Source organism: Dendrobium catenatum, unplaced genomic scaffold (genome assembly GCF_001605985.2).
Source record: "Dendrobium catenatum unplaced genomic scaffold, ASM160598v2 fragScaff_scaffold_659, whole genome shotgun sequence".
Classification (NCBI taxonomy): Eukaryota; Viridiplantae; Streptophyta; class Magnoliopsida; order Asparagales; family Orchidaceae; genus Dendrobium; species Dendrobium catenatum.
Genome location: NW_021319121.1, coordinates 1,618,249 through 1,634,855, shown reverse-complemented (window position 1 = coordinate 1,634,855; position 16,607 = coordinate 1,618,249). Strand labels below are relative to the sequence as shown.

At 35.0% G+C, this 16,607-nt stretch overlaps 1 protein-coding gene across 1 annotated transcript; it reads right to left on the bottom strand.

Annotated features, from left to right (window-relative positions):
- Window positions 1-7,003: 7,003 nt before the first annotated feature.
- Window positions 7,004-8,455, bottom strand: LOC110094730 (U-box domain-containing protein 21-like). Its single transcript, XM_020820028.2, has one exon. The coding sequence runs from the start codon at window positions 8,408-8,410 to the stop codon at window positions 7,097-7,099; it is 1,314 nt and encodes a 437-aa protein (XP_020675687.1). The 5' UTR covers window positions 8,411-8,455; the 3' UTR covers window positions 7,004-7,096.
- Window positions 8,456-16,607: the final 8,152 nt, after the last annotated feature.

Here is a 16,607-nt window from a genome sequence, read left to right as displayed (position 1 = left end):
ATTTATAGTCATCACACTCATGTTGAATTAGATAAGCCCTAAAACTATGTTCTTTGGCTTAAACCAAACTAGCTATAGGATTCACCATTTGGATTGGTCTCCATCACTAATTAACTTTTTCTAAACTTACCCTAGCACATCTCAAACTAGGATTGGAGTAGCGATAGGTTTTTCCAAACCTATTGTAAGAAACCTAATATTATTGAGAAAAGATGAGTGAAAGTCCTCATCAAATAAAGAGACATTAGTGTTATGGTTTCAAAATTCACTTGTTCTTGTCAAATTCCAAATGCAGCTCAAGCTAACTCTACTCTATCCACTAGTTACTGACTTAGTTCTCGTGACTAACCAATGCCATTACTCATCATCATCATCATCGAGCTTTACAATGCATTCGTGTTACTTCAAATCAAACAAAAAAGTAATCACCTATATTTATTTTACATTCATCCAATCAACTCTAAGAATTTCAAATATATTATTTTCATTTTACAATATATTCAGTTTACTTTATATTTCTTCTACATCAAATCAAACGGTCCCTAAATCATATCATAAATATTACTAAGATTAAATATTTCTCTTATTTAAAAAAAAAAACAAAATTTTTATACTTTGATATGATTTAAACACTAAAATAATATATAAATAAATATAATATTTATATTTCTACCTAGGACTGCAAGCGAACAAAACCTTCGACGAGCTACTCGATGCTCGGTTCGATTAAAGCTCGTTCAGAATCGTTTAACCAACTAAACAAACAAACTTGAACAACATTTTAAATACTCGATCCTTAAATAAACAAGCTTGAACACTAATGTGTTCAGATCATTTATATTCACGAACAATATCATTTTGAAGTTCATGAACAAGCTCGACATTAAGCTCGATAAAAAGCTCAATAAAAGCTCGAATTGAGAGAAATGCAATAGATAAGCTTCATTTAAGAATATATTCATATAGATTAATCATATTTTCATTTTAAATAGACAACTGTTTTTATTATAAATTTAATTTTATGAACAAAATACATTTCACATTTGTCTATGTTTGCTAGATTGTTTGTTTAAGATGTTCATGAACAAATTTAATGTTTGTTTATTCAATAGATTATTTGTTAAATATGTTCACGAATATAGCTCGTTAAGACTTGTTTGTTTAAAGCTCGATAAGCATTAAACGAACCAAACATGAACTGAACATGAACCAAACATGAACACTCTTAAATTAAACGAACCAAACATGAACACAAACAATAAAGCTCGAATCAAACATGAACTGAACTTGAACAAGCTAATGATAAACAAACTCAAACATGAACACTCACATACTCGGCTCGGCTTGGTTCGTTTGCAGCCCTATTTCTACCCTCTTAAAATCCTACTTTTATCAAATCTGTAATCCAAAATCATAAAATGAGTAAATCAAATCACCTCATCAGATAACTTAATGAAATTAATAAACCCACACAAGAAAGGACATATGACCCCAATGCCTTTGGATCCACCCTCGGCCGGTCGGCCCTCACAGCTCATCCTGACATATGCATCTAAATCAACCCAAAGACTTTTAAACCGAACCGGCACTCAGTTTCTTTATATATTATCTCTTTTTTTCAATATCGAGTCAATCAATGACGTGCATGTTGGCTTGCTTACTTTGTAGTCATGCAAGAACTTGTTCAAAGCTTTTCCATTTGTGGGACTTTTTGAAGGAAGAATATATAGCTTCTCCGCGTTAGACCGGGTCCGAGTTGTGAGCGAGAAACAGCTGTGAAAACCCGATTGGACCGGCCGTGCCGTCCCTTGTTGATGTGGGTCATTTCAATTTAATATATTTATGATTAACATTTTAACTTTCATAATTATCACGTAGCATATTTATTTGCTTTATCCCACAAAAAAATCCAACTTTGTAACATCAATATTTATAATTGGATTAATCAAATATTTATGTGGTAAATTTAGTAAAAATGGCATGAAAAATAAAGATTAATTATTTCTCTTATTTTTTAATTATTTTAGGCAAATTTGGTGGTATAGAAAAACAATGGAATTCACTTGAAAAATGAGATGAATTTTAACCTCTAATGTAATTTTGAAATATTAGAATAATATAATAATATAAAATTAATATTGATTGCATCATATACAAGGGCGGATCAAAGAAGAGCTCAGTGTAGCGAATGCTCACCACCATCACAACAACAATAACAACATCAAGTCTTTGTCCCACTGCATGCGCTCAGCTACATGAATACTTTTTCTCCATTGTGCTATGTTAAAAGTCAAATTATTGTTTAATATAATAAAGAAATAACATTTCTAATAATTTCTAAAGAAGCCTTTTTAGGTCCACTCATACCTTTCTTAATACAAGTCAAATATAATAACTCTACTTTCCTAACCGGGTCATCGCAAGGCCGTGGTTTTAGGTGACCAGACCATCTAAGTCGACTCACTCTAATATTATCTTCCCCTAGAGCTACCCCAACCATTTTACGTATATGCTCATTTCGTATCATGTCTCTAAGGGTAAATCCGCTCATCCACCTGAGCATCCTCCTCTCTGCAACACTCAACTTAATATTATGCTTCTCTTTTAATGATCAACATTTTGCACCATAAAACATTGCAGGTCTTTCCACCATCTTATAGAATTTTTTTAGGAAATGCTCACCCTAAAACAAAAATTCTTTAATAGAATAAGCCTTCTAATTATTTAGATGCAGATTAATATCACAGTGCCCCGATGTTTGCTCTGTAAGGGTTTTTTCCCCTTGTCAGCGCCGTTCGCTGCTGTGTGGGTGGCCTTCGTCGCTTGCTTCACCTTTGGGAAGTTCTCCTTCTTTTCTAAAGCATTTTTTTACGGTGTTCTACTTGTTTTGTTTTTCGGCTTGATGTCGTTTTCCCGTCTTTGCGACCCTAGGTTTTTACACAGTTCTTTTTCTGCTCTTTCTTTTAAAGATGCTTTGTTTGGGGCATCTAATTGTTCGGACCCTTTTCCCGATTTTAATTTTTTTTTCTCACCGTGGGTTGTCGGTGTTATTGATTTCGGAGGAAGAAATTCAATCGTTCACTGCTCCTTTTCAATTTGCTTAGTTGGCAAGTTTCCTGGTCGGAGGCCTTCCAGTGATGTCATTAGGAAATTTTTTTTTTCAATCTAATGCTTAATGAGGATTGCTTGGTCATTGTACTCAACCCTTGGAATGTATTGATCATGCTTGTCAATGATTTTGATTACTGTAGGATCTTCTCTCACCAATCTTATTTTGTGAGTAATTGTTTTATGAAAGTAGTGAAATAGACCCCGACTTTGGACTTTGAGGTTGATTCTCCTATCGTTCCCATATGGATTTAATTTCCTTACCTTCGGCCTCATCTTTTCTCCCCACGAATTCTCTTTGGGTTGGGTTCCTTGTTCGGTCGGACTTTAAAAATAGATACTTCGACGGCTTCTGGTTCTCGTCCATCTATTGCTCGCATTCTTGTAGAGTTGGATGTCACCAAAAAACTCCCGAATAAGATTTGGGTGGGTTCGACTAATTCTAGTTACATTTAGTTGGTGATTTTGGATGATCTCCTTCATCATTGTTTGCATTATAATTCTTCAGGTCATTTGAAAGATGAATGACGTATATTACATCCTCAACTAAATCTTGCTGCTAAACATGTCTTTAGAGAGGCTCATCCCTCTTCAGTCTCATGTGAGTTGGCTAGTGTTAATGTGGTTATTCCTAATGTTACTTCTCTTATGTCTCTGGAGGGGGCAGCTAATGGAGTCTTTTCCCCTATGATTGCTGATCTTGACCAAAATTGATCTACTGTTGTTATGGCAGTGACTCCGTCAGGTGTTTTTAATGAGAGCGTTATTGCTAATAGTCATGTTGTGGTAGTTTCTACTGCTCTAATAGGTGTTGGCTATGATGATGGACCTGTGGCTTTGGCCTCTGTGGGCCCTATTGTTTTGGTTACTAGGACTACGAATGATGAAGGTGTTAATGAGTCTTGCAATTCTGTAATCAATGTTGTTTCTAGTGATCTTAAGGAGGGTACATGTAACAATTTGGGGAATGTTGGCAATGATTCTATTGTGGGTTGCATGAGCCCTATTCCTTGCTTGGTGAATCATATCTCTACCCCGATTCCTTCTATTAATATTGATGTTGATGATAAGGAAGAATTTTATTTGGATTCTGTGGTCGGGGATGCAGGTAGTCCTTTAGTTAACCTGGCTGTGCCGAAAACTATTGTTGATATTCTTATTTCGGTTGTGTCCAATACGGAGTTAAAAGCCCATCTGGCGTTATCAGTGAGTAATTCATGTGTGGATCATTCTAATTGGTTGAATGTGTCTGATGGCGATGTTGATGAGATTGCAAATGAATTTCAAGATTCGCAATATATGTATAATTTTATGGCAAGCCGAGTAGGTGATCATGATGTTTCAACTGGTGCTGGAAAAAGATCTAAAAGTAAATCCAAAAAAAATGTAATCGTGCTATGCTTTGGTTTGGCTTTTCAGTTGATTTCTGAACTATGATGATGCATTTCTGCTTAACCCTGGGTTGGCAACCTTTGTGGTTGGTGTGGTTTTCTGTGCGCTCAGAACTTTGGCTGGTTGTTATGTGGCTTACAATTGTCAATGGATAATCATTTATTTGCTACTCATTGGGTGCAGGATTGCCATGCTGAGTCCTTTTGGGTGGTAGCATTTGTTTTAAGTCGTGTTTTTGTCGTCTTAGTTGTTGCTTGGACTCTTGGGTCTCTTTTGGTGGTGCTTTGGGTGGCTCGTGTGGCTCTGGGTAATGGATTTTTCTTAGTGCTCTGGTAGTTTTGTTTTGTTCCCTTATTTTCTTTTGTTTCTCTTGTAATAGGTAGAACGCCAGCTCATAGATTTTTTTCAATGTCTGTTCTTTTAGAGAGCTGGTAGTTCTTTAAGGCTTGTAATTTTCTTATAATTATCCCGTAGCCCCTCTGCAGGTTTTATTTAAAAAAAAAAAGCCTTCTAATTATTTTGGCCCCCAATAATAAATGTATCAACCCAAAATTTTAAAAAAAAAAATCAATCCTAAAATTATACACCTCCCAATTTTATTTCGGCTTCACTTGGAACAACTTTGTTGCTCCTTTGCTTTTCCGACCGCAGCCACAATTTTTATTTTGTCATTATTTTTTCGTGGCTCTAAGGAAAATTTTGAAGTTGTTTTCTACAACAACTTTATAATCACATTTATAAAAAGTTATGATCATCACAAATGGCACCTTATACTTTGTTTGAAATGACTTTCTTGCTGCTTCCATCCCAAACAAAGCCTTAATACGCCCTTCAAAGTAAGATTGATTCTGTCCTGAATGATGTAGATTCTTCTGTTGTTTATGATGAAGTATCCAACACTATTACTTATATTATTTGATTTATTCTGATTTTTTTAAGCATTTAGCTTTTTTTTCTCCTTTTTTTTTCCTTTAAAATAGTTCTTAATTAATACCATGGTAGAATTTTTTGGATTTTATATTTTTTGTCTGCCATTCCATATGAACCTTGATCATGAAATTTTTTCTTCTTTTTTAAGCAAATTTATATAATATACAACGGCTAGCTGGCTACAACTTATGAAACACTCAGTCTGGGCAATTAAAAGCTTTAATAGTCACAAATGGTGCTATTAGAAGCCTAATTGCACGATTACAGCTAATAGTTTTAATGTTAATGGTGATGACAATGGTAATATGTTGCTGCTGATGACAAAAGCAAGGACAATATTGAGGTGCTCAATGACAATGTATGACACCTATTAATTTTTTTATGCAGATGTCGAATGTCATCTGAAGATCAACCAGAATTCGTCATGTTACTCATTTGCTCGATACTGCTCGGTAACATTGACGTGGCGCATTTTGGTTGCTCTTCGAACAACATTCTGCGTCCGACTCCGGTCTCCTGCCGACTCCGGTCTCCTGCCGACTCCGGTCTCCTGCCGACTCTGGTCTCCTGCCGACTCCGGTCTCCTGCCGACTCCGGTCTCCTGCCGACCACGATCCTTCAGGCCAAACAAACCTGTATATGTAACTCTTACCATGTAATGCAATCTATATGATGTACATTTGCTACATCAATCCAAGGCCTTCTCCTAAGGAAGGGCCTCATTTGTAATCGACTACAAATACTAGTGGATTCATTCAAACTGGGCCAGGCCCCGTGGTTTTTCCCCCTTTTCAGGGGTTTTCCACGTAAAAACTCTGGTGTCTCTTATGAATGCTACACCCTCTCACTTATCTGCTTGTGTACTGGATCTTCGTACAATGCTAAGACATTAAACTAAATATTTCTCTACCGCCGCGAATATTGCAGGACGCAACAATATTAAATGATAGAATCCAGAAATTTTTTCTTAGAAGTTGGACAACAATATTTATTGAAGGTGAGCAAAATAGTTAAAATGTTTATTTTTCTAAGGGAAAAAAAAAATTCAAGATGGGAAATTGCACCCTAAACTCTTTTTGGTTCCACCCGATATGCCGGCTCTTACCAAAATATTTGCTTGACTGACATACTCCTTATTGATATTAATAAATCTTTTGTCTTGCAATGCTCATTTTCTCTTTAGAAAAACTTGCACTTAAGAGAAATTTTATCGCATCTTGATTAGCCTTTGGACGGTCCGATAACTGCACTTAATAATCTCCCCTTTTCTTATGGCTTTTCTTTCCTCATTGCTACATGCAAATGTCACCAACTTATTTACACTAAATAATCTCTAATTTCTTTTTTGGATTTCAAGATTTTCTCATTTGTGATTCATCTTATGCCTAATTATCTAAATTGAACTTGTATGATTTTTTCAATTAACAAAATGATTAAATGTCTAATAAAAAATAATTAAGATAATTATGCTTCTTAATCATGTTTTCATTATAAATTTCCTTTTCATTTTGTTCATAAAAATAATGAAAATGAAATTAATTATGAGTCTGCATTCAATGGTTATTCAACAAAAGCATCCCCAACTGTTATTAGAAAGAATATGAAACAAAAAAATAATATATTTCTATACAATCTGAACTAAACATTTAAATCCTCGAGAGAAGTCTTAAAATGACCTCTTAAGCTGTTTAAAATCAGAAGTCTCAATGCATTCCTCTGTACCTTTGAGCCCATTCAACATTCTCAGTAACTCACTCGCCTTCTCCTTCGTGTTGTCACTGCACCCAACTTGCAGCAATAGCAGCAGCTTCTGAAAAGCTCCAAACTGCATCGCCTCCTTCAGACACTTCTCTCTACCAACATTATTCTTCTGATTCTTACAGAGCTTCCAAATCGCCGATACCGCGAATTCCGTCGTGATATCCGACACCCTGAACATCTTCTTCACGAGCAACGGCACTGTGAGGGCATGACTTGATGCCTTTTCCCTCCCAATTTCCGAGTTCAAGACTCCATCGATCACAACCAGCCCTTTCTCACACAAGTTCTTCTGAGCATCAACAAGCATGTCCAATAGAACAGTAACAAATCCTATCTCTGCAAACCTCGAAGCCACTTTCTCGTCTGAGGAGACCAAGTAATAGGCCGCGACGAGCGACGCCTTGGTTGCCTGTGGCGAAAATGGCTCCTTGACAAGCCTCACAATTGACTCGATTAAGCCATCAGTTGCGGCAATTTGAGCAGCTTGTTCTGTATCGGCTGCAGCAATTTCTTTCACCATCAAAACGGCATGAAGCCTACCTGACAGATTACCATTCCTCATCACAGAAACAATGGAGTTAAGAGATTCAGTCGAAGACAATAGCTTCCTCGCCTCCTCGCTAAGCGGAAGCATGCCGGCAAGTACCGACAGACCCTGTTCGGAAGGGAATTCCTTAAAAACCTCTGAAACCACCCGTGCGGCGGCTCCGTTTGACGAAATGCACCGTCGGTTTCTTTCGCTCTCATTTGACCAAGTTTTGAGTTTGGCCACAAGGTCAGAACATCGGGGACCATCCCCTCTCAGCAAAGCCGCCGATATCTCAGAAAGCGTCTCCGCAACTTGTATAGAGGTGATGGGAGTTTTGGGTGTGGGGATTCGCTCGATGCCGTGGGAGCGGTGGGCAACACACCATTCTTGGATCATGCGGCGGATGGTGTGGTTAGGGATGAGGCCGCCGTCGGCGACGAGGGGGAGTGGGAGGAGTTGGTTGGTGAGGGGACACGTGAGGTTGCCTGCTTCGAGCCAGGTCTCAATGCTTCGGCGATCGTACGTGATTCCGGTGGGGAGGGTGACGGGGTCTTTCATTAGGTCTAAGGAGATTGGGCAACGAAAATGGTTGGGGATCGGGACGTCGGAGGGGGAAGTAGAGGTTGTAGTGGTGGTGGTGGGTCGCCGGGAAGTGAGTTTTGGGGCTAGTCTGCAGAATCTAAGAGGCATCTTAGAGAGAGAGAGAGAGAGAGAGAGAGAGAGAGAGAGAGAGAGAGAGAGAGAGAGGGGAAGCTGAAAGAATATTGGTATATGGTATTGTTAATTTGTTGAAGTGAAGGAGGGGAGAGGTATTTGAAGGATGAGTTCCGCGTAACACATCGCTTACTTTCGATGGTTTCCAGTTTGAAAATTTGACCGTTGAACACTTGTTCCGCGGAGGGGAACGGATGAGAGACCGTAGATTGCCCGGGGGTTCCGATGGAGGTCGGTCAATTACTTTATGGATTTACTAGTGGCACTTTTGTAATAATTTAAATGAACTATCCTCTCTACATGCACATCAAAGCCCTACACAAGATTCTGGCTGGGTACCTGCCCAGGCGGGCTTAGCGCACCCATGCTTACTCATGATGAGTTATGGGATATTGTCCTCATGCTTTTTGAACGAAGTCCGCCGCGGATTGATGGCCTTGAGGTTTGTTGCTCTTTGTTTTGACTACAAACTTTCAAGTTGCATATCAGAATTTGTTGTGGTTATAACATGGTTCAATGTTGCGCACTACGTAGAGAGATTTGCGGTAATATAAAGCATACAGTGATTAGCAATGTAAATCAATCGGTTTATCCTCCAATGTTGAATATTTTCACCCATACCTGCCTATGAGGTTATAGGCGTACTCATATCCATACACATTGGGTATGGATGGATGGATGGATGGGTACGTGGATGGGTGTGAATATGGGTATCCAATGCAGGGCTATGATGCACATATAAGTTCAACTTAAAAATTATCTTTGAAACTTTGATTTATTTTTAATTTGAATTAGATTAAGATTAAAATTAATAAGATACCTAATGACTAAAATTAAAATATATACAATCAAATTTTAATCAAATTATTATAGATATGACATTAATAAAAAAATTATTTTGATCATTCTGATCTCTACTTAAATAATTTTGAATTGATTTTAATTCATTAACATTAAGAAAAAATTATTACGTGTGGTGTCTAGATGCGTTTGGAGTCCAATTCAGACATGCAGCATCATCCAATGCAAAGTACATGGAATAAAAAAAAGAGATTCATGCTTGTCGTATTCATCCTATGAGTAGGGGTGTCAATTTGGGTCAGCGGGTCGGGGTCGGGTCGAACTGATTCATCTCCAATCGAACAGCATTTTTCTCCTCTTTTGCGGGTTTCTTCGGCAAATCCGGTTGAGAAAGAAAAATCGCGTAGGTAAACAGTGCAACGCAGACATCAATATTGGCGTCGCACTGTTCACCCTCCTCCGATTAGTGATTTTATTGTTGTCTGGAGAAACCCTAAGAAAAGCGAAAAAACTGGAAAAAAAATGGGATAAGAAAGAATTCATACTAAAAAGAGTCCAAAAAAAAAGACATGGCACAAATTAGATTTTTTAAATATTCTTTTAATTTTCTTCATTCATGTTTAAGATTATAATTTATTTTTATATAAAAATAAGAATTATAAAGGGTTGAATGAAATTTAAAATATGATTAACTATAATTTAATGAAAAATTAGTACTAATATAAAAATTTAAAAATGAAAAATAATTATATAGTTCTTTTTCCTCCTTATAAAGTTTGGGATGCAAACCAACCGAGAGTTTGACAAGTTGCTCATTGCTCGGCTTGATTGCAACCCAACCATAATCATTTGTTTAACTAATCAAACAAGTTTAAATAATTGTTCGTATAGATTAAAACTTGTAAACATATTCGATAAGAAGCTCCATTAATATTTGACAAATAGCTCGTGAAACAAACTCGTTGAGAAAATTGATTAATTTTCTATACAAAGCTCATGTACAACTTGATAAGTATGTTCGTTAATGGGTTCAATAAGACTTGATATAATTGTTTGTTAATTGACTCGATAAGATTCTTTTATTATATCATACTTGCAACTCATTTAAAGCTCATTAAGCACTAATGAATCGAATACAATCAAGCTTAAACATCATCTATTTTAAGAGAATCAATCTTGAACAAAAACAAAAATGCTCTAATAGTACTTGAATCTAGCTCGAACAAGCTACTAATAAATGAGCTCAAAATGCAGCTCAACGACTTGGTCTATTTAATTGTTGGGAGCTTTGACTATTAACCAAGAGATCCTAAGTTTAAATCTTATATATACGATGTGTATAAGAGTTTATCAATGTCCCAAATAAATAATGGAATAAACTCAAACATGAATAAGCTCTTGCTCAGCTTGTTTCCAACTTCTTTTTTTTTTCTTTGCGAGGGTGGGGGTGAGGCCATCATGGTGGAACCTCTATCCCTCTTGTGGGGATAGAAGTACATAAAGGAGGAGGAATAAAATCTAAACACAGTTACATTCACTAGAAATTGTTCACCATTCACACTATCTTAAATTTCGCACTAACAAAGTTATGTACCACCGATTAAAGCATTGTACCACATGACCACACAATTTTAAGTAAATAGATAGATAAAATAGCAATTCATCACATTTATTTACATAATGAAGTCACATATTCTTCGAGTCTTGTAACTCAACTAAAGTTATTATCGTTGGTGCTATATGAATCAGTGGTGTTATGAGAAAAATATTAGATTGACATGACGTCAAACTCATGAGGTTTTGTTTGAGACAGCTTTCTTACTAGTCCTTAAAGTTATTTTTTAGTATAAAAATTAAAAAAATTTATACTAAAAAGCTACTTTAAGAAGCGGTAAGAAAGTCGTTCCAAACGAAGCCTGAGTTTGCACTTGTCTAAGATGTTTAGAATCCATGATCATTATGAACATCTTCGTTTTTGCCTCTAAATTTTCATTATCTAGTGTAACCTCGTCTTCAGCAAAAAGTTCACAAGCTTGTATCTAAATTAAAAGAAATATAGTTAAAATTAAATAAAATAATTTTGTTAGTTACTTTAGATAAGTTAGTGTAATATTTTCTATCTCTATCTAGCATTCTAAAACGACAAAGAGCTATTTTTATGCATCCTATTGATTCTTTATAATTGTAATATATCATAGATATAGATTATGGAAAAAATAAGATAAAGATTAATTATTTAGTCAATATTAAAAATAAATTCAACAAAGTAATTTCATATTATTTCTTTTTTATCTTCAAATGAAATTTATGCGACTATTCATATGGGGACATATTTGTTTCTTTGTATTTTGAATATTCTTATTTCCCTCCTCTAATAAGTTATTTAGTGAACTCTACCATTTTTTAAAGCAGACATAATAATAAAGGCACCTTGATCAAAAACAACTTCAAAGTCCTTAATCTAAATTATACAAAATATGTAACTATGTAGAATTTAATTTTCATTGGCTCTTTGATACAATTGCATATTTTCTTTGAATCAAATAATAAAAATGGCAAAGGTAATGTTAGCTAATTAATTAACATGCTAAGTGACCAAAAATAAAATTAAAATAATTATAATATTGTTCATCTTAGGACAATGAAGACCAAGGCATAATTTTTTTGTGACATTTTTATAAATTTAATCAAAAATTCAAAACACTTTATCGGATAATCGCTATGAATTTCTTTAATCATAAATCATTCACTCAGCATTAATTTAAATACCTTAATGAAACTTAGAATTGAGTAGTATGCACATTGAATTGCTCTCATTAAGAAGCTTAATCATGAAAAATTTTGAAGATTGTGAGGTACTTTTCTTTTTTATGTATTTATTTATTTATTTTGAAGATTGTGAGGTACTTCAACTACATATATGATATATTGTCTAATGATAATGTTGTTTCTGAAACTAATCTAAATGTGAGTGATGGACATTGTCTAGGTAATGTTCTTGTTAGGCGTAACATAGAATCATATGATGTTAACAAGGTTGTTCTGTTTGAGTCTTCAAGTGATTTAAATACTATCATTTCTGTTTCACCCGCGGCTTCTTTTCCTCTTTAGCATTTTCCAGCAATGCCGTGACCAACAACCACCAGCTATTGCTACTAACAATCACCAGTTACTACCACCATCATCTCAAAATATTATCAACTTTTGACCTTAATATTGGTTACATTTGTCCGACTGTGAATACTTACTTTCTAAAATTAATCCTATGATGATTAAGCCTTGTTATTAGGTATAAATATTTGATCTTTGTACTATTCCTCTTTATTAATAGTGAAGAGAATGGAAGATCTTTGTATCTTTGTACTATTCCTCTTCATTAATAGTGAAGAGAATGGAAGATCTTTGTATCATTTATTACATTGTGGATTTCACAATTGTGCTAGGCCCCGTGATTTTTCCCCCTTTCCAGGTTTTTCATGTAAAAAGTTTTTCTAGTCTTGCTATTTTTATATGTTCGGGTATAATCTTTGTACACCGCTAAGACATGAAACATATATTTGACAAGCTCAAATTTTCTAACACGCAAAAAATATAATTAAGATTATATTTATAAAGCATGCTAAAAAATACTAAAAATATATATAGGTTTCTTAATTTTTTTTTAGACAATTTTTTTTATTATCTTTTTAGAAATTACTTTTTAGTCCAAAAAAAAAAATTGGACTGAGAAGTTATTTTAAGAAAGAGCAGAAAAACCACTGAAGGTAGGGCTGTCAATTTTTGACACGACCCGAAACACGACCCGAATCTGACCCGGAAAAATTTGGGTTCGGGTCGACCCGGTTAGCAAACGGGTCAGGTTTGGGTTCAAAGAACTGACTCGATTTGCGTTACGGGTCGTGTTCGGGTTGACCCGGAAATCCGAAAATGACCCGGAAATGAGTTTGCCCGTTTCTATTGCCCGGCGTGCCCTCCCTGCCTGCGAATCAACTCGACGTGTTGTGTCGCAGTCCCAACTCCCAATCGCGTCACTGGCGAATGGCGCTGTCTCGCCTGACACGAATTGACAGCCCTAACTGAAGGAATTGAAAGGAAAGGAAAAAAGCGCTTTTGATTTGCTTGGAATGAGTCAATAGAATAAAAAATCTGCCTTTGATACTATTGCATGTGAAAGAAAAAAAATAAGCTTTTGATTGACTTGAATGAGTCAATAAAGCGGAAATCCCTCTGTTTGGTATCTTGACAGTACACGAGAATTCCATTTCATCATACATTCTTTGAATCAGATTTCACTATCTGATTTTTTTTTTATTATTACTTTATTGTTTGCATTTATTAGTAGATTTTACTATCTGATTTGACAAACAAGCTTAGATATTTTTAGGGCAAAATCGTATATTTCTTTTACTCTTCAGAAATAGGCTAATAGCCTTGGGCTCTATAGTTTCATATAGTCGTTGTTTAATTTGTTGAAGAGGAAAAGTAGAGTAAAAAAATATAAGGTTAAAGATAGGAATGTATGTAAGATGTTTGTAGTTATTTGAATGAATGCAAAAGAAATATTTGAGAATATTATTTTTATTTGATTTGAAGTTAAATAGTTGCAACGTAAAATATAATGATGATGGTGGCCGTGGATCGGTGGTTGTTGGTTGCGAGCGGTGGCAGAGTGATCCAAATGCAAAGGAAACCTCCAACAGTGGTGGCAGCGGGCTGCGGTTGAGGTCACCTACAATTAGTGATCATCGGCGGTGGTAGCATCTGGAGGTGTTGGTTGATGATTAGTTTATGGTGAGCGGTGATCACTGGTCTGTGGCGGTTTTGAGCGGCGACAATGTAGTTGGCTTACGATGAGAAAGAAATTTGATCAAAATTGTGTGGGTAGAATACATAAAAAAGAACTCTAAGGAGTGAAAAAAGAGAAAAAAAAAACTTTTTGAAATTTTGCATTGCATTTATTTTCAACAAACTTAACAACAAATTTTTAAAACAAATAATTTTCATTCCTTTTTCATCCTACGAAATAGCCATAATGAAACATATATACCTATCGATCTTCAAGCATCTAAAAAACTTCCAATAATTAATTTCTATTTAAAAGAATTTATCACAGTGGGCTATTTAAAATCCGTGGGCCGTGGTGGGCATGCATTTAATGTTTAGACTGGGCCTATTAAAACTTCTGTATTAAACACTTGCTAATAGGGGAAAAAATATCATGATATCTTCATATTTTTATATTAAAATAAAAATGAACTAATTGTAATTTTGTATTATAAAAAAATCTGAAAATTTTTATGCTTTATATTTTAGAAAAAAATATGTGAATATATCCTATATTCATTAAAGATTTTTATATTCTTAAAATTATTTTAAATAAAATCTACAATAAAAAAATTAATTATTAATATATTATATACTCCTCCCAAAATTCTTTCAAAAGATTTAGATAAAATTTTGCTAAATAGACTCGAACTTACCAAGAATTACCTTTAAGTCCATATTTTTTTTGTTTTAGTGGATGTTCTTACTTGGCATTTACAAGAGGATATATGTACAATAGTGTATACTTTTTGCTGATGATATTCTTCTTATTAATAAGACTACGGAGGGAGTTGAAAGCTTGAATTATGGAGGTTGGCTTTATAGTTAAAAGATTTTTATTTGAGTAGATCTAAAATCAAATACATAGAGTTTAATTTTAATAGTGATAAAACTAGTGGCTGAAATATAATATTGGGCAATAAAATGTCGACTTTTTTAATGACCCAGTTAGGGGAGTAGATGTATTATAGTTAGCATATGTTAAGAAAGTTAGAGGTGAACCTAAACAGACTTGGCTAGAAAATATTAAAAATGATCTTTTTTACTAAATTTAGATGAGAATTTGACTCTTCAAAAGACACAATGAAAAAAAAAGATTCATGTAGCCGACCCCATATAGCTGGATAAAGGCTTGATAATGTTGATGTTGGCACTTGAACTTATCAGACTATTGGTTGGAAAAAAATTCATGAATTATTATGGGTTGAGTTTGAGCAGTTATCCTAAAAGTAAAAATACTTAGTATTTTTTAACCTACCTTTCTTCATATATATTTTTATTTTGACAAAATCGACAACTTGCATAATATTTTAAAAAAGTCATCAATAATAATATATATTGCGCAAAATTCTCATTATGGATCCCATCCTACCTATCAACATAGTGTTTTTGCTAATCATTTTAGAAGAATAGCAGTGCACCATTAATAGTTGCTTGCTACCAAACATATTGAGGGAGTAGATTTTGCAGTCAAAATGAATTCCATGAGAGTTTTAATGGGCCATACTATACAGTACTACAGAAAAACCCGTAATTACCGACGTATATTTATCTGTCGGAAGCTCCGACGGTAATCTCGTATTTTTCCGTAGCGATAGTTATTGCAAATTTCAAGACCATAAAAGGGAGAGACGATGTGAAACCACTTTGACTTCAGAAGACTGAAGATCAATGTACTCCACTACCACAGGCTCTTTGCTGCAGTTGCAGATCAGCTCGTCTACACCATTGATTTCTAATTAACCAACTCATTTAATATATATGCTCCCTCGATCGGATGCTTACATGCAGTTTTATTTCCTGAAGTTTAGCTTTCTCGTATAAATATAGTTAATGTCTGTCTTGTATTTGAGATAGAGAGAAAATACATCATAAGATATTATACTTCACTACTCTACTTCTCCTATGTTTTCTTTCCTCTATACTCTGCTTGTACAATGCTGTCAATGCTGAAGTTTTCTGTTACATAATTCAGCTTCTGCCGCAGGTGCTGAATTCAAAACTATCAGCAAACTCATGACTTAATTATCATGGCATTTCAACATTTGACAACATTCTCCTACACTTACAGTTTATGACAGCCAAGTCACCATTTACATAGCAGCAATCCGACGTTTTATGACCGAACCAAGCACATCGAAATTGGATGCCACTTTATTTGACGCCAAGTCATGAATAATGGCTTCGTCAAACTTATGCTATTCAATCATTCATGCATCTCAGCTTTTCACTCTTAGTTGTTATTAAAGTATCCATCTTCGATCTTGAGGGGGGTATATTAAAACCCATTAACAAGCTTGTTTGGCGGTTCGCTCCCCATCAATTGCACGAGCACATAACGATAGATAGAAGAGGGGAATTAGGGATTCGGCTATCATAAGAGTCACTGGCGGGCTTTACTAGCGGTTTAAACTGGTGCAAATTGCATAAGTTAAAACCAATGCAATTTTAAAGTTAAAACCGGTGCAAAAGACGGGTTTTGAAACTGCTGCAAATAAATAATGTGAAAAGGGCTGATTTTTTCTGGTTACTTTTTAGCTCACCTAGC

What these genes read in the sequence shown, in the direction of transcription:
- LOC110094730 (XM_020820028.2), bottom strand. Translation starts at nt 8,410, where the DNA reads ATGCCTCTTAGATTCTGCAGACTAGCCCCAAAACTCACTTCCCGGCGA.